The sequence below is a fragment of the Asparagus officinalis genome, chromosome 4, assembly GCF_001876935.1.
Source record: "Asparagus officinalis chromosome 4, Aspof.V1, whole genome shotgun sequence".
NCBI classification, from domain to species: Eukaryota; Viridiplantae; Streptophyta; class Magnoliopsida; order Asparagales; family Asparagaceae; genus Asparagus; species Asparagus officinalis.
In genome coordinates this window covers 136,979,609-137,003,273 of record NC_033797.1, presented here as the reverse complement: position 1 = coordinate 137,003,273, position 23,665 = coordinate 136,979,609, and the positions used below count along the sequence as shown (strand labels likewise).

General features: G+C 41.2%; 1 protein-coding gene across 1 annotated transcript in view; it reads left to right on the top strand.

Annotated features, from left to right (window-relative positions):
• Positions 1-23,665, top strand: part of LOC109839488 — a 35,451-nt gene that overhangs the window by 4,756 nt on the left and 7,030 nt on the right. Inside the window, exons 2-3 of the mRNA XM_020407930.1 lie at positions 2,827-3,070; positions 5,013-5,106. Coding sequence (XP_020263519.1) covers positions 2,827-3,070; positions 5,013-5,106 — 338 coding nt within the window. The remainder of the gene's footprint in view (positions 1-2,826; positions 3,071-5,012; positions 5,107-23,665) is intronic.

The window sequence follows — 23,665 nt, the reverse complement described above, 5'->3', positions numbered from 1 at the left end:
CCTATTGTTTTCAACTGTAGATCCCATGGTGAAATTTTTCGTCTTTTCTTGAACCGTATTTGTGAATAGTAATAGTACTTATGAATAGTACCATACTCGTGAATAGTGTCCAGTGCCTTTAAAGAGTAAATGATAATCTAACTTATTTTCTGATGTGGAGGATCCACTTTTAGTGGCAGCTACAGAACATACGATAAGCAGATATATATACTCTAAGTCAGGCTCTGATACCAGTTATTAGGATACACACCAACAAGAACGGCTCAAACGGAGACGCAAAAACACACCTAAGCAGACACAAATTCAATCACGGTACTCACAAATATAATGTGGTTCATTCTTACAGAGCTACTTCAAGGTGCAATGACGACGCCCGATTTCTTTATACTCCAAAAGAAAAGGATCAAAGAGAACACCCTCTCTTGATCAAGATACTTCAAGATTTCTTACAAACTCTCTCTATGTTTTCTCTCTTACTCTGAGTTTTTCCTAAAGAGTTGTGACCCTATTTATAGTGTTTGGAAAATACTATTAACTAATAAAATTTTATTAATGGTGGGACCCGTCATCCTATTAATTTCAAGCTCCTCAGCTTTCGGTGCCGAAAACTTTGATTTTGGTTTGTGGGGCCTCACCCACTTTTTCAAAATCAAACATTTCGGCCACCGATATTTTATTGTCAAAAAAGGCTGCTGGCTGACACTTAGAACATAAATTTGTAGCAGGCATATAAGATAGGAAGTCTAAAACTTGGATTTGGATTGAGCCAAACGTACGGCCTAAATATGCTCGGACTCATGACAGTTTATCATTTTTGAGTCAACTGACGAACTGAGTCTAAATAGATTAGCCTAGTCAATTTTCGTTTCATCAGCTTTTACCACCAAACATCTCTAATGGATCAAAAAGGGGAGGGGGGAAGAACCAAGGTTTTAAATATCACCCGACATGTCGGCCGACATATCGGTTTGAGGGTTTGACCGACACGATATAGGCATTTTCAACTCGTATGTCGGTTTTCAGGGCCAAATCGGAAATATCAGGGTCATTTCGGGCATATCGGTCTATTTTTTAGCTTTAAAAAATCGACTGATATGGTACTTTTTTTTAAGATCTGTTTTTTGTTATCGGGTTTGGATTTAGTGATAAATACCCAAACCCGTTTGACCCGTTCTCATGTTTAAGGGTTTCTTATGAACCCGATAGAAAGAATTTATGAATCCAAATTCATATATTATTTACTTTTTTATATGTTTAGTCTATAGAATTTATAAAGTATGCTTATATTGAATTTATGAATGTTTAGATTACATTTAGGACATGATATTATACATATGCGCACTACCCGATATGACAATCCGATATTTAGTCAATGTCCCCCGATATATCCCCGATTTCCGCTATCCGATATGGATTTCAGTCATCCGATATGAACCCGACATCCGACATTTAAAACCTTGGGAAGAACAAAGTCATATTCCCATAAAAAAATGGTGGTTCACCCTTCTGACTTGAGGCTCGTCATGTCATTTAGTTTAAACTTTTGAGAGAAGTGGTTTCTTAGTGGTGGTCATTGGCTGTTGGGTCAGGCACTCACATATCTTCTTGAGATGTGATGCCTAGGATGGTGTATAGCAGATGAAAAATTAATTGAATATACTGATATTGCTAAAAATTTTCACGACTATATGAATTGAGTTCTTGGGTGGCCTGTTTTAGCTGGATTGAGGATATACATGGCAATATACACATCAAGACCTTTTGGTGTTTCACACCTGAATTTGTCTCTACCTATTAATTTTTCATGTTCAACTATTATACTCTCAGATAAACTCCTATGGTATTTTCAATGGCAGTCCTCCATGTGGTAGTGGAAGTGGGACTGGATGACCTTTAGGTTTTCTCTTCGAGTTGGCGGTTGGTCAGTTACTCTATTTGCAATAGCATTCCTAGCCCAATTAAGGAAAAAATCAACCTGGATTATCAATAGAGCCTTTCTTGTGATACAATATTGTGAAAGATCTAGGGTGAAAGCAGGTGGTCATTGTGTCTAGAAGAAGTTCTCCCATTTTTGGGAACAGAGTGAGGGTCTTTAAGGTGAGGGAGAGTGTGGGATTTATCTACTAGTTTGTTCAGCTAACATGCTTGATCCGATTGGATATTGTTTTGCATCTCTTAAGATTCCTTTACATATCTTTAATTTTTTTATGTCAGCAATATTTCTATTGATTTTTAGATTAGATGTCCTATCCTTTTGCAGTTCAATATTCAATTCTGCATGTGTTTCCCAAAATGGTTTAATCTTTACTTAATCTTACCAGCAATAAGTTATCAACCTCCCCTTTATCTTTACCGAGAAACTTTAAGTAGCCGCTTTCTTAATGAACTTCACAGAACTTGATACACAGATTCCTGTAGGTGCATCTTGAACATGCGACCTTAGCGCCTAAGCAGACATTTATATCCAGCACATGTACAGTTGTTGGAAGGTACTAGAAGATTTTTTTTGAGGTTAACAGATGACTAGATGATGTGATAGGAGGATACATATCATGAGCAGAAAGAGGAAAGAAGAGACCATGATGTCCTATGAAAAGCAGTAGTGACTCTATAAACATCTTGCATTCTGCGGGAGAGGCTGTCAATGTATTGGCTTAAATGTGATAAGGTCCATTTTACTGATAACCGAGACATCACATAACATCTACACCAAATTAGTTGAATTTCAGCATTGGAGAATGATGTAGTTTTCCCTCTTCTGCATAGCTTTCTTGTGGTGCTGGTTGACCTTCGCAGTTTCATGAAATATATTTTCCTTTTTTTTAGGATATTTGTTCCGATTACATCCACTCAGGTTGCTGAAGTTAAATACCCTTCTTCTGTGGATGGGGAAGTGGTGGATGAAGTGATCAGTTCAACAGAAGTGATATCCAGAGACTGCTCAAGCGAATCAGAATCAGATTGGATTGAGCCAGCACTGCACCTTTATAACTCGAGATCTTCTCAATATTCTGGAAAAGAGCACATTCTTGATGCAGTTCATTTGTTCCAAACAAATCCACCCTTCAAGGTGATAATGGTGGATATTTTACTACTTGAGTGATCGATTACCATTCTTTTAATGTAGTTTCTGAAAAATGCATCCTGTTGATTTATTACTGATAATATCTCTTTATTTGGAAAAGTGTATGCATAATATCTACTCAGAACAAATTTTCAAAATAAACTCATTTATATTTTTAATTGTCAAAATAGACCCACTTCCGTTTTATTTATCAAAACCGACCCATTTTGTGGCCACGTCAGCAGCATGGCCACGAAATGGGTTGGTTTTTTTAATGTCGCCTCTAAATAGTCGGGGTTGTCAACCCTGACTATTTAGCTATGTACAAGCTAAATAGTCGGGGTTGGCAATCCCGACTAATTTAGGACCATATCTAATTGGTCGGGGTTGGCAATCCCGACTAATTTAGGACCATATCTAATTGGTCGGGGTTGGCAACCCCGACCATTTAGTAGAGGAAAAATTTCCTACGACAAAAACAGTCGGGGTTGGCAACCCCTACCATTTAGTAGAGGAAAAATTTTAAGTAACTACCCAGATTTTTTGTCCAGAAAATAACTTGCCTGTGATGTTGTTATTGGTGCAGCGCCAGGATGGTCAATGAAGAACTGCTTATCATCGCGTAAATCTGCACCAACATTTTAACTAGTTTTGTATATGCTAAAATATAAAATCAAAATCTACAACATACCGAGCAAATTAAAATGTCTACTAGCAAATGTTAAATGTAATATTGTTTAGTTTCATTTGTAATGTACTTACCGAGCTTAGTTCCTACGAGCACGATAGGTACATTTGGTGCATAATGCCTCAATTCAGGAACCCACTAAAATTTGAAGCAAGCAAGAAAAGAGAAAATATTCAGATTATGTTAGTGTAGTCTGTATAGAATCAAAATGCAATGCTAAATAGAAAAGGAAACTTGGATAACAGCAAAACCTTCTTGGATTGTTTTCAAAAAACCTTCTTGGATAAAAAATGGTAGGCGTTGCCAACCCCGACCATTTTTGTCGTAGGGAATTTTTCCTCTACTAAATGGTCGGGGTTGCCAACCCCGACCAATTAGATTTGACCCTAAATTAGTCGGGGTTGCCAACCCCGACTAATTTAGCTTGTACATATCTAAGTAGTCGGGGTTGTCAACCCCGACTATTTAGAGCCGACATGCTGACGTGGCCACAAAATGGGTCGGTTTTGATAAATAAAACTGAAGTGGGTCTATTTTGACAATTAAAAATATAAATGGGTTTATTTTAAAATTTTGTTCTATCTACTCATTCCCACCAAACAATAAAACTGAAATAAATAAATAAATAAATAAACAGTTAATAAAAATAAAAAGAAGATTCTAAGATAGGAAAATGAAGAAAAATATAGAAACCAATTTAGCTTTGCTCTATACATGTAATGCTTGCCATTGCATACCTTATCAAAGTATAGGTTGATATGCAACTGTTCTTATGCTAAAATTAAAAACCATCTGTGGCATTTAGTTCATTTGGAATAAAGCAAGGGTCCAATAGCTTCTCGTCTCTTCTATAGCCTGTTTCAAATGGCTATCCATCAAGATCGGACAATACGCGTTGATTGTTGAGATCTATGGATCCGATCTGTTGTCATATTTTCTTGTCTTCCATGTCTTTTTGCTACCATTTCAAGATATAAACACTAAAAAGATCACAATGAAGTGACAGAAAAAGTAAGTTACCACTGAGTGATAAGAGACAATACATATAGCTTTGACAAAATATTGAAATAACCTCTTTCCTTTAAGTCACAGATCTACTATGTGCTACTATGTTCTTGAAGTTGGAACATTGGTTCATTACATAACAGTACTCAAATATTTTTTGAACATGGTTAATACTACTGAGGTAAATTTGAATGTGTTCATACATGGATGGTGGATGTTTTGTTTACTGAATAGTTTTTGCCTTTTTGCTTGCAGAGAATGGTTAGCGCATTATCAACGGATCCAGCTGTATGGGATGCGGTCATGAAAAATGAGGTGGTGCAAGAACTCAAGAAGTCATTTTATGAAGGTTAGTCATAGATAATAATACTTCAAGACACAGTTCAACCTATAACAATCACCAATTCAAATTCCATTTCACATATCCACAACTGTCTTTTGTAAATATTATTATTAATCTTTCATGACAGGTACTTAATTACCGCTCTCGTAAATTTTCTTTACGTTTTTTATCAACATATATCTTAGGAACTGACCAAGGTTTTTTTCTTACTTGCTTTACATGAATGTTTGACTTAGCGAGATAGTTGGATTCAGTAGATTGTTATATCATTTGTCCTGGCTGCAATGTATATAGTAGCAATGTAGATTGTTATGTATATATTTGTAAGCTGGGGTTGATTGTGGGTTGGCCTAACTATCAAGTTTAGTTCCACAAGAACCGAGAGCAAAGGACGAAGGAGATTCTGACACCAGGACTGATGAAATTTAAAATTTAAATACACCTCGAGGGAGGGATTTGGGGCATTTTAGAGGGGAAAATTAGTAGTATAGTATGACCTTAGCTTTTTTTATGAATAAAGCTAGCAAAGGAAGCGGAGAAAAGGGAATGAGTTTTAAGGGTTTCAGTGGAAGTTTACCTGCAGTTCATAACTGTGGTCAGAAGAAAAGGAACAGCGAGGAAGAGGAAATAAATAGAAAGAAGAAAGACAAAGCGCACAAAGCATAAGCTTAATAGGATACAAATGTTAATCCAATCTCTCTTCTCACTCAATGCTTTCATATGATGGAAGATGAAGATAAACTAGCATATGAATGAAACTAGTAATGCATAACTTGAAGAGATGAATCCTTAACAGAACACGAACTTGAAAAATCTTCCCTTGAAAGGAATGTGTTGTAAGAATTCTCGTGTGTAATTCTGCATGGAAATACTTGTGTTGGGACTACAGTCATCCTGATCTGCCTAGTATCGCCTAGTATCGGTTTCAGGTTTCCCTTTGTCATGCTTCTTTTGTCTTCCCAAGCTGAATTTATCTATTCTTTTTTCGGGATAGTATTTGTCTACTTTTAATTAAAGGATATATCCACTAACCTTTTAGTTACATTTTTTACATAATCATCATACTGTATCCTATGCTATACTTGGATTAATGCAATTCGCCTCAAGTAGTGCAGCTATGATACCACAAAAATCTAACAGGTGACACCAACTTGATAGTGGGACCCAGTGATTCCTTACAAGTTGCAATAGAAGTCACAAAACACTAAATGAAACAGAAAGATGTAGCAATCTTATATATTTTTTATATAATTTTATATGTTCTAATGATTGTTAATATTATTTGCATCCTGCTGGTTTAATTGTTCATAAACAATCAAGAGTAATACATGGGATAGACAACGATATAAATGCAATTACTCAAGTATCAAAGAAACACCGTGAATAGTCTATCAGTGCTTGTAAACCTTATTTTGAGATGTGAGAAACATCCTGTTTTGAGCTTTCCTTCTTTTTTGGAGTATGAGAAGCATTTATTTTGAGCTCTTTTCGTCTATGCGATGATGAGATTAAAATGTAAACTGAAGCACACTGTTTTACGTTCAAGAACCTTCTTCTCATTTTACCTCCTCTTGTTCTTTTTCCGTACTGTAACAAACAAATCAAAATATCCAAGACTGGAAACAAATCTCGATCTGATGAAAGCAGGAACTAATTTGAGAGCTATATAGGCACACTTCCTAGAATGTGTAGATGTTTATCTAGTTTCTTACTAAAATGTCGAATCTTCTATCTTCAGAATCCATGGTAGAATAAGCGTTTTGTCGAGTTCGGTGTCTCTCACATTCTCCCGCACGGTCAACATTGGTGATATGGATAGAAACTAGAGAGTGGGTTTGCTAACCTGGGTTCATGACGTAAAGCAATGTGAATCCTCTTCGGTCAATGTGATTTGAAGTCTTTACCAGTCCTTAATAGGCCTAGCTTATTCTAGTAGCCTTCTTTCCACATTTCCATTGTGATGAGCTAATAGACTGAAAGCAATATGTCTTATTTCTTTGTATATCCAAGAGTATTTAAGAAGCATTGGCATTGAAATTATCCCTTCTTTTATCTCACACAGAACAGTTCACCCTTCACAAACTGCCCCTTAAGATAAAATAAAAATAAAACCACTCTTCAAAACCTGCTTATATAGAAAAACATGAGCTAAGTCGTCACACATGTAGAAGAGACAATTAAGTAGTAAATATCAGGTTGCCAAAATCCATTTCGGATTGCAGATATCAGGGAAATATCAGATAACTAAAATCCATATTGAGTTGCGGATTTAGAGAAATATCGTGGATATGTAGTAAAATCGGAGTGCCATATTGAATGATGTGCATATATGATATAATGCTCTAAAATTAAATCTAAACAAACTTAATGATATGCATATATGATATAATGCCCTAAAATGAAATCTAAACAAGCTTAATAAAATCTAAACATAAAAAATGTAAATAATACATATTTAGGATTACTAATCAATTGTAGATACCCACTTACGGAAAAAAGCCTACTAGAATTTTCTAAGACAAATTTGACATTGCAGGAACTTTTGCTTAAAAAATTAATGAAATTTTGCAGAACTATATTGTCTTGTGACTAGCCATATAAAAGGATAGATCGACCAACATATATCGACTGATATCTCGGCCATATCGAGTATACATCACCCAAAAAATGTCAAGAAGCGGCAAATGATATTAAGAGCATATCATTTTGTGGCAAACCTTATAAAAGAATATATTGGTCGATATATCGGCAAATCGGGGATATTTAAAACAAAGGATGAGTTATGATCACGAGTATTTATAGGATCATAGTTGATGGATCTATTGTTGAAAACATGACATACAACGAGGCGGAATATGCATATTATGACTATTAATCAAAATTAGAAGAATACCTGAAACACTTTTCGAATTTTTTAATAATCTGTCTGAAGATCAATCTGAAATAGCTTTCTCAAGAGAAAAAAGTCTCTAATTGAAATTCATCCGTTATCGAAGAGGAGCAATACTGTGAGATAGGTTCTCAGATTTTTATTTCTCTTCTGTTACTCTGTACCCCTCATAAGACTACATATGAACCCTATATATAGGATTAAACTTGCCTTATAGATTTTAATTTCAAACAGTTATTAATTGTTCAAAACTTTTTTATAACAATTAAAGATAGAATATTTTTTTCCATAATAATTAAAGATAGAACATTGTTTCCATAACAATTAATGATAGACATAGAATTGTATTACATGTATACCTCTTCTAATGACATTAGTGAGACCAATTGGGTCTAATATCGAGAACCAATTATTAATTAAATTAATAATTTTAATTTAACAGTCAAATCCATATCCGACCAATTGTTCATAAAAGCTCTTTCATAATATGAGATTAATTATTTTAAAACAATATCTTACATTCAATCCAATCCAATATTATTTATTTTAGGCAACTCTTTTGAGCAGGCCAATTCACCTACTTGCTCATGCCTAAATTACAATTTTCATGAACATAAATAAAAATCATTTTGAAACATCAAAATATTTTATTTTTATAAGAAAATAAATTTTGAAAAATATTTTTTAAACTACCCGTCGACGGGAATTTTATAACTTTATGGGAATGCATGATAAATTAACTCATCATAATGAGCATACTCGATCCTATCTAGATATTCATCATTTCCCTAAATAAAATCTAGCAACCCAACATTTTAAGTTGTGTAACACTTGCTAAACAAGCTTACCATTACATTAACGCATACTAAAATATTAAATCGAAAATGACAATATCATCAAGTCAAAGGGACCATGTAACAATTTGAATTCTCTCTCCTAGGTGACTTATCCTAGAAAATTCAAATACGGTCTAGTGCTACACACATCATAATGTGTGCTTACGACATACATCCGGAAAATTTTTATTCCCGGTGGTTGAGACCCATCACTACATCTCACATGTCGGTGTAATGCATATAACTTGGTATAACTAAGTTATCATTTATTAGTTATAGATTAAACATCAGTTTAAGAAATCTCTAAGTTAGATCACATCTCCAAGCAAGTGACACATCACAGTGCGTGATCTAACAAAAAGAATTTTTAAGGATACTATAACAATTATAGAAATAATACCCAAATTATATGTGCAACAATAAAATATTTATTAATATTCAAAAAGATTACATAAAATATATTGGATGTTCAATGGCATATTATTACTATTCTAGCAATCTCCCACTTGATCTAACATCCAATCAAATATAATATTAACTTCCATCTGTCAAAAATATTTTATGGCGATGGTTTTTTTTTACAAGGTTATCAAATGCTATATGCTTAGTCATTTTCTAAACATCTATATGTTTCTTCTTGTTAACTTTTAAGAAGATGACATTTCTTTTCTACTTTTTGCAACAACTCCATTGTTATCAAATAATAATGAATAAGAAATATATTATAAGGAACATAATTAAACTTATGGAGAAACTTATTTATCCATATTCCTTCTTTAGTGGTTTCATATGACTACATATTCTTCTATTATTATTAATTATATAAATATAACCCAAAATAGACTTTCTATCATTAGGTTTGGATTAAAATTTTACTCAAAAGATCAAATGTTTCTAAAAAGCTCAATCTCCTTTAAAATTTAAGGATACATTTCCTTAGAGAGAGAAAATCCATGACTTATAGGAACCAATTATTTATTAAAATCTTGTAAGATGAACATTCTATGGATTTTATCCTTATAAGTAGATTGTGATGATCATGTGTATCTCTTTCTCTATCTCCATAGAGTATGAGATCTATAAAATGTCTAAATAAGATCTTTCATAAATAACTTATCGGAAAGTCATACTATTAATCATGACATTAAAATATCATTCTTAATGAGTAATATGCCATAAGAAGTAACACTTTGAATGTAATGTAATTATTTTATTATTTTATACATACAAACTTGCTTTTTAAGGATTTGATCAAAATCAATTTCCTTAGTCATTTCATCAAAATGAATATTTGAATTATTTGAAGCTTGATTAAGTTCGTAATTTGATTGATTCAATTAATCTGTCTTCATCTTCTTGAATTTTACATATTTGATTCTATAATCTCTATATGTAAATATCTTTTTTAAGATATCCATTCAAGAAGATTATTCTAAAATCCATTTACTAATATCTTATATTCATAACATGCTGAAATGACTAACTGGAGCCTTATGAACTATAGGATTACCATTGGAGAAAAGGTTTCTTCAAAAATTAATAACTGGTTGTCATCAAATATGACATTAATTCACTTATATGAAATCATGTCCAACATGACCTTTGTATAAGTTTTAATGATTTTTATTCTCCTTGTTATTTTCCATCAAATATGTTTTAACAAGGTTTCTGTACTATATAGGTGGATGAAAATCCTATTTGATCTGTTAATGTTGAAATATTAATAGATTTGAGGGGTTATTTGTAAGTTGTAGGGGCCTATATAAGCCCATGTTATCTCAACAATAAGATTAGGGTTTTATCTATTTTCTATTTGGTATCAGAGTCTCCACCCAAACCCTAACGCCTCGCCCAACCCCTGCTAAGGCCGCTAACGGTGACGGCACCCCTCCTCGCTGCCCCTCCCCTTGCTCCCCCTCGTTGGCTCCTCGCAGCCGCCGCGAACCCGGTCTCGGCAGCCTCTCGGCCCTCGCCGCGAGCCCCCTGTAGTCTCGCAAGCCCCCCCTGCCGAATTCCCCCCTCGAGCAACCACCCTCGCTGGCCGGACCCGTCTCGAAGCACCCCCTGCCCGCAGCCCCTCCCCCTCGCAGCCTCCGGTCTCGCAACCCCTCGCAGTCCTTAGCCCCCGGTCTCGGAACCCATGCTCCATGCAACTTGCCAAACCCCAGCCCTATGATTTGTAGCTTGTTGGAAACCCTCAACATCTCAGTCATAGAACTGATGAGAGGAGCTTGTTTGATTCCCTCAATATTTCAGTCCTAGAACTGATGGGAGGAAGAGTGTATATCTCACGGTGTTGAGATATATCACTGTCGATTCTTGTTTCATTTGAGAAATAAGAATTTAGTTAAGATCCTACTCTTGTTGTGCAGCAGAAGTGCTGTCAAATTTTTCACTGCGCACAACAAGGGAAGGAGAACAAGTAGTTGATCTAAAGCCTGATCGATGGAGGAGATCATCAAGAAGTTGAACCCCGCGGAGGTCTCAACTTTGAAGTTGATCTAAAGCCTGATCGATGGAGGAGATCATCAAGAAGTTGAACCCCGCGGAGGTCTCAACTTTGATGCAGTTGATGAAGTTGGAGGAGATCATCAAGAAGTTGAACCCCGCGGAGGTCTCAACTTTGATGCAGTTGATGAAGTTGTCGGCCGGTAAGAGTGCGACAAGACCACCGAAAAATTTAGAGCTTCCACCCATCGATCTGATGCTTGATGGACCAGCTACTTACCTAAGTTGGTCACGACGGGTAAGATACACTCTTGCAGGAAGGAACCTGAAGGGGTACTTGACAGGAGAGACGACAGAGCCGACTGAAGGCTCAGCTGGAAGAGATGAGTGGAAATCTACTTATATGTTGGTGTACATCTGGCTCCTCAACTCATTGGTCCAGTCGATCGCCGTCACAGTAGATGACATCAGGAAGGTGATGGATGTCTGGGAGAAGTTGAGGAGGACCTATGATGGGGTGGGAAACAACTTAAGGGTGTTCCAGATCAAGGGAGAAATCGACGCCACAGTTCAAGGGGAGAGGACTGTCCAGGGGTATGCCACAGAGCTGGAACGCCTGTGGATAGATTATGATCACTTCTCACATCGGGCCAGCTGCAAGGACCCGGAGTGTAAGGAGCGAGAGGCCTTTCTACAGGAGAGGACTATGGTGTTTCTCAAGGGGCTGGCATCGGAGTTTGTTCAGAGGACTGCATTGCTGCTAGCTCAGCCAAAGATTCCCAAACTTAAGGAGGCAGTTTCGGCCATGATTCAGAAGGAGACTCGCATTAAGTTGCAGGTAGGGACAGGTGGACTTCCGATGGTAAAGTCAGCACTGACAGCTTCCAACTCTGGTAATACTGGATCCAAGGGGGAGACTCGGCAGTCCTACTACTGTGGTGAAGTGGGTCATTTAAGGCATGCTTGCACCAAGTCACCTAAGGAAGGAGATTCGGGTGGATGTGGACAGTTCGGAGGTCGTGGTCGTGATCGTGGGGGTCGACGAGGTGGAAGAGGAGGAGGCAACCGGGCGAATCTGATGACAGCAGAGGGAGAGGAAGCAGCTGAGGTGATCTTTACCGAGGAGGATCATGCGCTCCTGGAGATCCTCAGGAGGAAGCAAAGAGTAGCAGGAGATGGAAACAGGAGGAGTGGGACTGAGGAGGCATCTACTTCGTTCTTCGCTAGAGGCAACACTGCTACTTATGACATACATGCTCTTACTTCGATGTCCCCCTATAGATCATTAGATTGGATAGTCAACTCCGGTGCGTCTCGACACGTGACAGGTAATGCTAGTGAGTTCTCATCATATACTCACTTAGCATCGGCTGATAGTATCCAAACAGCTGATGGTATATTTCAGCCAGTGGTTGGTAAGGGTAATGTCAATTGTACAGATTCTGTAACTTTGTCCAATGTTTTGCATGCTCCCTCTTTTCCAGTCAATCTTTTGTCCATTAATGCTATCATACTCCAACTAAAATGCATTGTTTCTTTTGACATTCCCAAGATGATCTTCTAGGAGAAGGGGACAGGGCGGAGACTTGGGACTGGCACATGGCGTAGTGGACTGTTGTACCTGGATTGTGAAGGGCTGGACTCAGCATTGGTATCTATGGTAGAGAGCAAGAGTATGATCTGAGATGAGTGTTGAGAGTATGTTGATGCTTCATCACCAGCGTTTGGGACACTCATCCTTTAATGTTTTAAATAGGTTGTATCCATCTCTATTTGAGAAAGCAAATAAGCAGAACCTTGTGTGCGATGCATGTGAGTTTGGAAAGCTTACTAGAAGTTCTTATGTAAGTTCTGGTCATAGGAGTTCTCGTGCATTTGACCTGATACATTCAGATGTTTGGGGGCCTTGTTCCACAAGTTCTATGAATGGATACAAGTATTTTGTTACCTTTATTGATTGTTTCTCTCGCATTACTTGGTTATACTTGATGAAAAATAAGAGTAAAGTGTTTGGTTGCTTCCAAAACTTTCATAGGTATGCTTAGACTTAATACGGTGCTGTGGTGAAGGTATTGAGATATGATAATGGGACAAAATATACTAACAAAGCGTTTGGGGAATACTTGTCAGCTCAGGGAATACAGCACCAGACTACATGCTCATACACACCAGCTTAAAATAGGGTAACGGAAAGGAAGAACAGACATCTTTTAGAGGTTGCTAGAAGTATGATGATCTCCATGAATGTCCCAGAAACATTGTGTGGGCAAGCAGTGTTGACCGCAGCAGCGCTGATCAACAGAATACCCTCGAGAGTGCTGGATTGGAAGTCTCCGTGTGAGACGTTGAAGGGAGATAATGGTGGACTTCTTCCACTCAAGGTGTTTGACTATGTGTGCTTTGTGAAGGACAACAGGCCATCTATCAGGAAGCTTGCCCCTAGAGCGGTGAAATGCATCTTTGTGGGATATTCTGCTACTCAGAAGGGATATATTTGTTGGAGCCCGGTGGAGAAGAAGCTGTTTGTGAGCATGGATGTGCACTTTCGAGAACTCGAGCCATATTACACCCGGAAGATATCTTCATCCGTTGGTAACTCGCCCGATACTGGAAGTATGAGGCGAGAGGGGGAGAATGGTGAGATCCCAGTGAATAATGTGGAGAAATCAATTTCTGTATCGATTCCTTGTGAAGGAGAATTGGTTGAGGAGGAGCAGGAGAATGAAGAAGAAGAGGAGAATGAGACAAGAGGTGCTAGGCCCACGGCTCAGGGGGAGCTACTTACCTATAGTAGAAAGGAAAAACAAATTGCGGGAACAGTACCTACAGTGTCACTGGTGCCAAGTCCCTTGCCAATGCATGTCCCCACTCCTGAGACACCTACACCATCACTAGATTCCTCCCAAGGTGATATTATTCCTCTATTTACTTCTCCTACACCAATGTCAGTACGGAGGACTACTCGTAGCAATACGAAAAATCCTCCTGATAGATATGGTTGGGATCTTGCCCAGTTTGTATCATATTCTAACATCCATCCTACATATGGAGCATTCATTGCATCATTGGACTGTTACTGTACCTAACAACTGGCAGGTTGCTAAGAAGGACCCAAAGTGGAAATCGGCTATGCACGATGAGCTAGGGGCTCTTGAGAAGAACCCTACTTTGGAGTTAGTAAAACTACCAGAAGGAAAGAGAGCAGTTGGATGCAAGTGGGTTTTTACGGTGAAGCAGAATCCAGATGGTCAGGTTGAGCGCTACAAGGCGCGTCTGGTGGCAAAAGGGTACAGTCAGACATATGGCATTGACTATGATGAGACCTTTACACCGGCGGCGAAGATGAGCACTGTTAGGATCTTGATCTCTCTGGCAGTAAATGGTGAATGAAAGCTACACCAACTAGATGTGAATAATGCATTTCTTCATGGAGATCTAATGGAAGAGGTATACATGGAGATACCACCAGGATTCGACACAGATCAGATAGCGGGCAAGGTCTGCAGATTGAAGAAGTCTCTCTATGGGCTGAAGCAGTCTCCTCGTGCTTGGTTCGATAGATTCAGGAGGGCTATGATAGGTATGAGGTACCAACAGATTAACGCCGATCATACCGTGTTCTTTCGACGGAGTAGAGGCCACATTACCATGCTTGCAGTATATGTGGATGATATGATTATTACAGGGGATGATAAGAAGGAGATTGCCCAACTTAAAGTGAGACTGGGTAAGGAATTCGAGGTGAAAGATCTTGGCTTGCTTCGGTACTTTTTTGGAGTAGAGATAGCTCGAGGAGCGGAGGGGATTGTCCTATCCCAAAGAATGTATGCAGTGGATCTTCTTAAAAAGACAGGGATGTTAGGGTGCAAACCTGCAACTACACTGATCGATCAGAAGTTCAAACTGGGTGCTGAGGCTGGAGGGCCAGTTGATCATGACAGATACCAGAGGCTGGTGGGCAGGTTGATCTATTTGAGTCACACACGTCCCGATATCTCTTTTACAGTGAACGTGGTGAGCCGCTACATGCATGATCCGAGGAAGGGTCATATGGACGCAGTGTACCAAATCCTAAGGTATTTGAAGAGTGCTCCTGAAAAAGGGCTGATATTCAGGAAGAATGAACATGTGAGCATTGAGGGTTACTGTGACTCTGATTGGCTAGCTGTGCTGATGACAGAAGATCTACCTCAGGATACTGCATCTTTATAGGAGACAACTTGGTCTTGTGGAAGAACAAGAAGCAGACAGTGGTGGCGAGATCAACAGCTGAAACAGAGTATAGAGCTATGGCCTTGGGAGTTACGGAATTGTTGTGGTTGAAGAGTATGCTGGTGGAGCTGAAGCTGGATCAAGGAGTAAAGATGAAGTTGTGATGTGATAACAAGTCAGCCATCAGTATCGCCAACAACCCAGTACAGCATGATAGAACCAAACACATTGAAATCGATAGGTTCTTCATCAAAGAGAAGTTGGACAATGGACTACTGGAGTTAAGTCATGTTCCAACTAAGGACCAGGCAGCAGATTGTCTGACTAAGAGACTTAGCTCAGTAGATATGATTAGAGGATGTGACAAGATGAGCTTAGTGTAGGCGTCTAAAAATGCCTATGGGTGCCCGCACATAGCTCAAGACAAAGAGAAGGTGATGAACGTCGTTATCCGAATCAAAGAGGATCATCCAACGCCGACAAGCGCATGAAGCGAATCGGCAAACTGTTGATGACACGACAACGAACCACCACAATGGAAAACACCAAGTGGACCGCACGCGTTAATCAACTCAAAGCGTACAAACGCGCCCAACAGTCAGTTAACACGCACGCATCATTCAGCTCGTGCATGTTAACCAATTCGTGCACATCAATCAGTTCGCATGCGTCAATCAAACACTGCGTTTGACCAGTCAATTCTGCCAAACGGAAGCGTACAAAGTCAACAAGGAACGCGTCAAACACGCAAAACGCGTGCGAAAACACAAGCCCTAAAAAGCCGGAAAACACGAAAGAAACTCAATAAAGGCAAAAACGCCCAGGCGTCCGCGCGCGGTCGGACCGTGTCGACCCGGCGCCGCGCGGGTCGGCCATAGTCCGACCCGCCGCAAGCGCGGGTCAAGACTTTGTCCATGCGCGGCACTGTATTTGAGCCCGGTTCGTTTTTTGATGCGTCTTTTCTCCGAGGATTGTGTTGGTTCCTGACATCCAAACTGACCTGATATCATCCCCAAACGTGGTTAGGCTGTTGTTAACTGAAGATAGAGCCAAATCACTTGTTCTCATCCAAATAACCGCATTCGGGGTCTATAAATATGAGTCAAAGGCCTCCATTTTTCAGGGGCGATTGATTATCAAGACGAGGAGGTGCTGCCGGATTGTGGAGTCAAAGGAGCACGAATTTCAGCGAGGGTTGACAGATCTTGGCGAGTTCTTCGGCATAAAGAAGGAGAGTTCGAGAGATCCGACGCCCGTTCCCGTCCGTCCCTTGAGATTAGGCTTGGTCTTAATCTCGAGAAGAACCCTGATTTCGCTTGGTCGATCTCAGCGCTTCAAATCAAATACTTCCTCGGTGAAGACGAAGCTCTGCCAAATTTTTTATCAACCGGATCCAGATCAAAGGCAGTCCACGGATAAACCCCGGCACAGACAAAGATCCCACGCAAGCAAGAGCCGATAAACGGATATTGTGTTTATTTTCAAGAAAGTTGTAATCTTTTGTTCTTTTGTTATTTGAATTCATTTGTAACGCTTAAAGTTTAATGAAATCAATGACTAAGGTAACTTTCGACGGAAACAAATTGGCGATCACAGTGGGAGCCAACAGCTTCGCTGCCGGAGCTGTCGTGTCGCAACCTCGGATCTGCATCCCGGTTGAAGAAGTGGTCGAGTACGAGTTCGACCAACTGAAGTTCGAGGAATATCTGTCGTCCTCCTCCTCCAGATCCTCCGCCTCTCGCAAGCGAAGGAAGATCAACGCCCCCGTTGTTGCGGTAGCTGAACCTTACAACGCCCTTCCGGCCTCCAATGAGTCCGGATCTGCAGATCTGAACTCCTCCTCAATCAAGGAGTTGAGTACAGAAGGCGCGCCTATTTTATCAAAGAGAACTCGTCAAAGACAACGCCAACGCTGTACGTGCCAACTCGCTAGAGCCTTGGAGTCAATTGACGGGATCCGTTACGAGGCGGATCTGAAAATTAGGCAACGCCAAGCACCCCAACAGCGGACAGATGTCCTCCCCTCCAAACCAATAGCAAATGAATGGATCCAAATCAAAAAGATCCGTTCAACTCTGGAGGAGCGAATTCAAAAGCGCTGCGCGCTTGCGCGCACGCGAATTCTTGTGCAAAAAGCACAAAAGATGCAGAAGAAGGACATAGCTAAGAAACAACCAAGACTGCATCAAACTTGGAGGCCAAAATCCAAAACGGCGGCCGAAAAGATCGAGAATCGCGGGTCACTTGAATCCGACCCGCCGGCGCGCGGGTCACTCGTTCAGATCGCGACCCAGCCAATTTGATGTCAACTCAATCGACCGTACGTCCCGATTTGCAGGTCACTCCAATCCGACCCGTCAAAATGCAGGTCGCTCCAATCCGACCCGCCAAAACGCAGGTCACTCCAATCCGACCCGCCAATTTGCAGGTCACTCCAATCCGACCCGCTAATTTGCAGGTCACTTGGAACCGACCTTCCAAATCGCAGGTCACTTGGATCCGACCTTCCACTTTGCAGGTCGCTTGGATCCGACCTTTCAAATCGCAGGTCACTTGGATCCGACCCTCCACTTTGCGGGTCACTTGGATCCGACCCTCCACTTCGCGGGTCACTTGGATCCGACCTTCCAAATCGCGGGTCACCTGGATCCAACCCTCCAACCCGCGGGCCACTCAAATCTGACCAGCGCCAGGGTCGAGACATAAGACGTTCTGTACCGGTTACGTCGATCCCTTCGAGTCCCGCACCTCCGACGGAGCACTGTGACAGTGTGGGTTTGTCCCGATTCAAGGTGAAGACAGTCGATCGTCTGGGTCCTTTGCAAGAGGATCGAGGTAAAGTTCTGAGCAAAGAACGTTTGGGTCCGGTGACTGAACCCCGAGCAACTCGTCGAGCTGGGGTCGCACACGCCCTCTCAACAATAACAAGCCTTCTTATAAAAGGAAAACTCCAGTTTCCACCCGTCTGGGGGTGTGTATTCAAAACCAGGAGCCTGTTGAGATCTTGCGCTCCCAAAAGTGTAGTTCTAAACATGTGACTCTTGAGAACGCTGATAAAGCGGCAAATCCCCTGAAAGAAACGTATTCATCTGACGATGACAACGTTATACTTGGGGAGTTGTGTCAACGTACGATAGGTTGCTCCGGTCATCCGACAGATGAGTTGTACTATCGGGCTGGGGGTATGAACAAGTCTCGGAAGAGATATACCCGAGAAACAAAATCTCATTGCCAGTGCGTCGAACTTATCAGGGCAGTATTATCAGCGTGTAGCTGCCCCAAGACCGCTCCGCAGAGGGTCTCGGTATTTGAGAGGATCTCCAACGGAAAGGATAAGTCTAATCTAAAGCGCCTCCGTAAGAAACGATCGGTCGTTCAAGGTGACGAACCCCCAGAGGTTACCATCAATATGGTTGATAAGGGAAAATCAATTCGACCTTCTAGCTCTGACCCGCTTGTATCGCATCGTCTAACCCGGTTGCGATCAGGGACCACTAGACGCAGGGACTACCAAAGAATGCAGAGAGGGTTATCCTCGGATGATGAAGTATCGGATGCTAACTCTGCAGTCGCTTCTGACAATACGGTATCTAGCCCAGGGCAATCCCGCGAAGTGTTTATGATTAACACCGAAGAAGCAACTAAAATGGTTGAGGATGCTCTAGCGAAGCAGAAGCAAGCATTTAAATTCGAAATAGAAATGGCTATGCAGCGGATGAAGGAAGAGCACGACCGACAGATTCGGGCTCTTTCCAATCAAATGGGCGAATCCAGCCGTCGCAACGCTGCTAACCAAGTAGGTAGCGATTCAGATGTGGATGAACGCCTCAATGCTGATAACCCTCTCGTTGACCAAAACGCTGGGAGTGGTCATACTAAAAACGACAACACTGGGGGTGGACCCGTCATTCCTCTTTCAAATCGTCCGAGGCCCGACCGGCGAAGTTCAACTTGATTAACTTCACGCCGTTTGACGGGAAGGGTTCACCCACTCAACATCTGATCTACTTCATGTCCCACTTGGGTATGATCTCCGGCAATGAAGCCTTGATGGTTCGGTCATTCGTTGGCACCCTTCGTGGGCCGACCTTCGATTGGTACCGCCGTCTCAAGCCTGGAAGTATTAACAGCTGGGACGATATGGAGAACTCATTCCTTGGTAACTTTTTTGATGACGACGACGAGGTATCCATCAGGACACTTTTCGATGAGAAACAAGAAGATGACGAGACAGTCGACGACTTCGTCAAGCGCTTTCGGAATAAAGCAATGAACTGCCGAGATCCGATCACGGAGGACTTCATCCTCCAGACATGTCATAACAACCTATCTATTGAGATATTAGAAGTTATGGGAGTCGCACCGTCCAACACTTGGAAAGAGTTGAAGACGCGCGGAGAGCGGGCCGAACGCTTCCTCCGAAGGAAGAAAGCCGAGAGGAGCCAACCGACGGCGAATTTTCTGAACTCAAACTTCGCCTCCCATGGTAAAGGAAAGGCACATGCAGCGGTTGTAGACGTTAATCAGACATCGCAACAACAACCCCGAAGGCAGCAAAAGACTTCGGATCTGAAACTCCAAAAAGAGTACTCCTTCAAGGACGAAGATGTTCCGGCCATCTTCGAGTCTCTCCTTGAAAACAACAAGATCAAGCTTCCACCTGTCGTAAATCAGGAGGAAGCTGATAACATCGTGGATCCAAAATATTGTGCGTACCACAGGAGGATCATTCATCCTACCAAGGCTTGCTTTACTTTAAAAAATAGCATCCAGACCTTGGTTGAAGCCGGCGTCATAACGCTGGGATAAGCCAAACGAGAACGGCTACACTCCGAAGAGTATACGAGTATAAACTGCTTCTCAACACTCCGACAAGTATAAGAGTATAAACTGCTTCTTAATACTCCGACAAGTATAAGAGTATAAACTGCTTCTTAATCCTCCGACCGGTATAAGAGGTTAAACTGCTCCCTGATACTCTAATAGGTATATGAGTCTAAACTGTTTCCTACCGTTGACGGGAAGTTCCTGGAGAATTTTTATATGTAATATTCTTAAGGATAACCCGATCATGTAACCGAATGCAATGATAAACCCAGTTTCGCGAAGAAGCTGGGGGTGGATGATTCATGTAACGGGGAGTTCCCGGAAGAATACTATATGTAATTTTCTTAGGGATAACCCGATCATTACAAACAAAGTGATTAACACTAAACCCTCATTGTGACTTCCGAACACTCGTTTGCTGAGATGAAATTCGATCACTTCATTGGATCAATTTTCCCTCACAAAACTCTCACTGGAGTTTGACGACTCATAGTCTCCCACCACAGAGTCCCCCACCGATCAGACTAATTGACGGTGGGACCACCAAAATTCTTTCCTGTTTAATCCATTCAAACCTTCGCTATGTTCGTGCACTCAACACTTTCATGGTTAGAGTCCGAATATAATGCTTAGAATTTTAATCTGTCAATCCTTGATGAATTGTCAAACCCCTTCGCGTTAAGTCCTTATCACTTGACACTAAGAACCCCTACTGAGTGATTTGTACAAGTCAACACTCACATTGTGATTTGTACTCCCACTCCTACTGTCCATTTGGTCAAACCTTCCTACAGTTAGGACCACAGTCAAAATCCCCTCTCGATTCCTTCAATGCTTCAATGAACGAGAGGTCCACAAATCGAGTGATCAAACCTATAAAAGTTAGGGTCATCTCACATTCCCATTCTCACTTGGTCAAACCTTCCTACAGTTAGGACCACAGTCAAAATCCCCTCTTGATTCCTTCAATGAACGAGAGGTCCACAAATCGAGTGATCAAACCTATAAAAGTTAGGGTCATCTCACACTCCCCCTCCCACCTGGTCAAACCTTCCTACAGTAAGGATCAAAACCACAATTCACTCTCGATAAACGAGAAACTCACATTTAGTTCGATAATCAAACCTTCCGACAGTTAGGGTTATCCCAATCTTTTTGATTCTCGGAATGGAGATCCCACTCCTAGTTTCACCTTTTCGGATTCTGGGGGTGGAGATCCCACCTCGAGTTTCCTTTCTAACTGGAGATAGAATATAAAATTCTTCCTTTTCAGCTTTGGGAGATAGGATATAAAATTATTCCTCTCCCGTATCGGGTTCGTCTTTGCCCCAGGAGAAGACACCAATTTTTCAAACTCCTAAAATTCGTGCTTCACAAGCACGGAGTATTTTATCCCGAAGCCTAAGTAGGGATAAGTCAACACCTAACTCGCGTTGCCGGTTTAGTCTTTTACCGATTGAAAAAGACACCAGAATCCAGTCTGGGGTATTTTATCCCGAAGCCTAAGTAGGGATAAGTCAACGCTTAACCCGCGTTGCTGGGTGGTTCGTTCCCGTAAAAACGACCGAGTCTACGTATTCAGCATCGTAGCAACAAAAATCCATGCCTTTTATGCATGGGGAATTTTATCCCGAATCCTGAGCAGGGATAAGTCAACGCCTAACACGCGTTGCCGGTTAGTCTTTTGCCGTATTGAAAAAGACACCAGAATCCAGTCTGGGGCATTTTATCCCGAAGCCTAAGTAGGGATAAGTCAACGCTTAACCCGCGTTGCTGGGTGGTTCGTTCCCGTAAAAACGACCAAGTCTACGTATTCAGCATCATAGCAACAAAAATCCATGCCTTTTATGCATGGGGAATTTTATCCCGAATCCTAAGCAGGGATAAGTCAACGCCTAACACGCGTTGCCGGTTTAGTCTTTCACCGATTGAAAAAGACACCAGAATCCTATTCTCGTAACAATGGCGAAGTCTACGTATTCAATATCGTAGCATCAAGTCTAAGGGAGTTCATTCCTTTAGCATAACGTCACATGCGGAACGGACTTAAACAATCCGCATGCAAGCCCGATTCAAACGGTAATCGGTAAAGGCACGCCAAATCCGTTGAAGGCTGAGGGTTTGCCAAAAACCTTAAAGTCTACGTCTGATACACGTCGCTGTTTAGTCTTTTCACAGGAGAAAGACGAAGTCTACGTATTCAATATCGTAGCACTAAAAGAGTTAACTCTTTTAGCATAACGTTACATGCGGAACGGACTTAAACAATCCGCATGCTAGCCCGACTCAAACGGTAGTCGGTAAAGGCTTATCAAACCCGTTGATGGCTGAGAATTTGCCAAAAATTCTATAAATGCGAGTCATTGACGTATCAGCTTCATTAGTTGGTCTCATGACTTGAACATCCAACAAACTTCAGGATAAGATCCACACGTGCAGATGAATCAGCTTTAATAGTTGGTCCTGCAGCCCAACATTCGGGACCGTCACGCTCCAATGCCTTAAGAGCTTAAACTGTGTAGACTCCAGCAAACGTACGAGTATAAACTGTGTTAACGCCGGTCAACGCGTTACAGTAAAGATCGATGCCGGTCAACGCATCAGCAATTTCGCCAAAATAAGGCAAAAGATGACTCCAAGGATTTCAGTTACAATCAGATATGAATTCCCGACGGAGAGGATTAGTTCAAAGTCAACTCAATGGCACGAGCTAAGTTCAGAAACTTACACACCAATCTCAGTTCAAGATTTCGACAACGGTCAGACGATAAACGCAGCGCCGGAAGAACTTCACCTATTCGACAAAACAATGAATAGATTGAAGACTGAAGAAGTTAAGAATTGAGATAGTTCAAGGTCACTCTACGAAATTGAGGAGATGGCCTATCTTATCCAAAGCATTCCAGACTCCTCAATAAAAGAATGAGTCTGGAATACTTTGGAGGGGGTATCTGTAGGCGTCTAAAAATGCCTATAGGTATCCACACACAGCTCGAGACAGAGAGAAGACGACGAACATTGTTATCCGAGTCTAAGAGGATTATCTGACGCCGACAAGCGCCTGAAGCAAAACGGCGAATCAAGTGACCTGCGCGCTTGACAGTCAGCTCGCGCGCGCCAATCAGCTCGCATGCGTCAATCAACACGCACGCGTCAATCAACTCAAAGCATATAAATCAACGAAGCGAACCAAACACGCGAAAGGACAAGTCTCGAAGAAAGAGAACGGAAAAGAAGAAAAAAATCAACAAACCTGCGCGAGCGCAGGACAGAACAAACTGACCTGCGCGAGCGCGGGACGGAACAAACCGACCCGCGCGAGCGCGGGTCGGACTGATCCGACCCGCGCAAG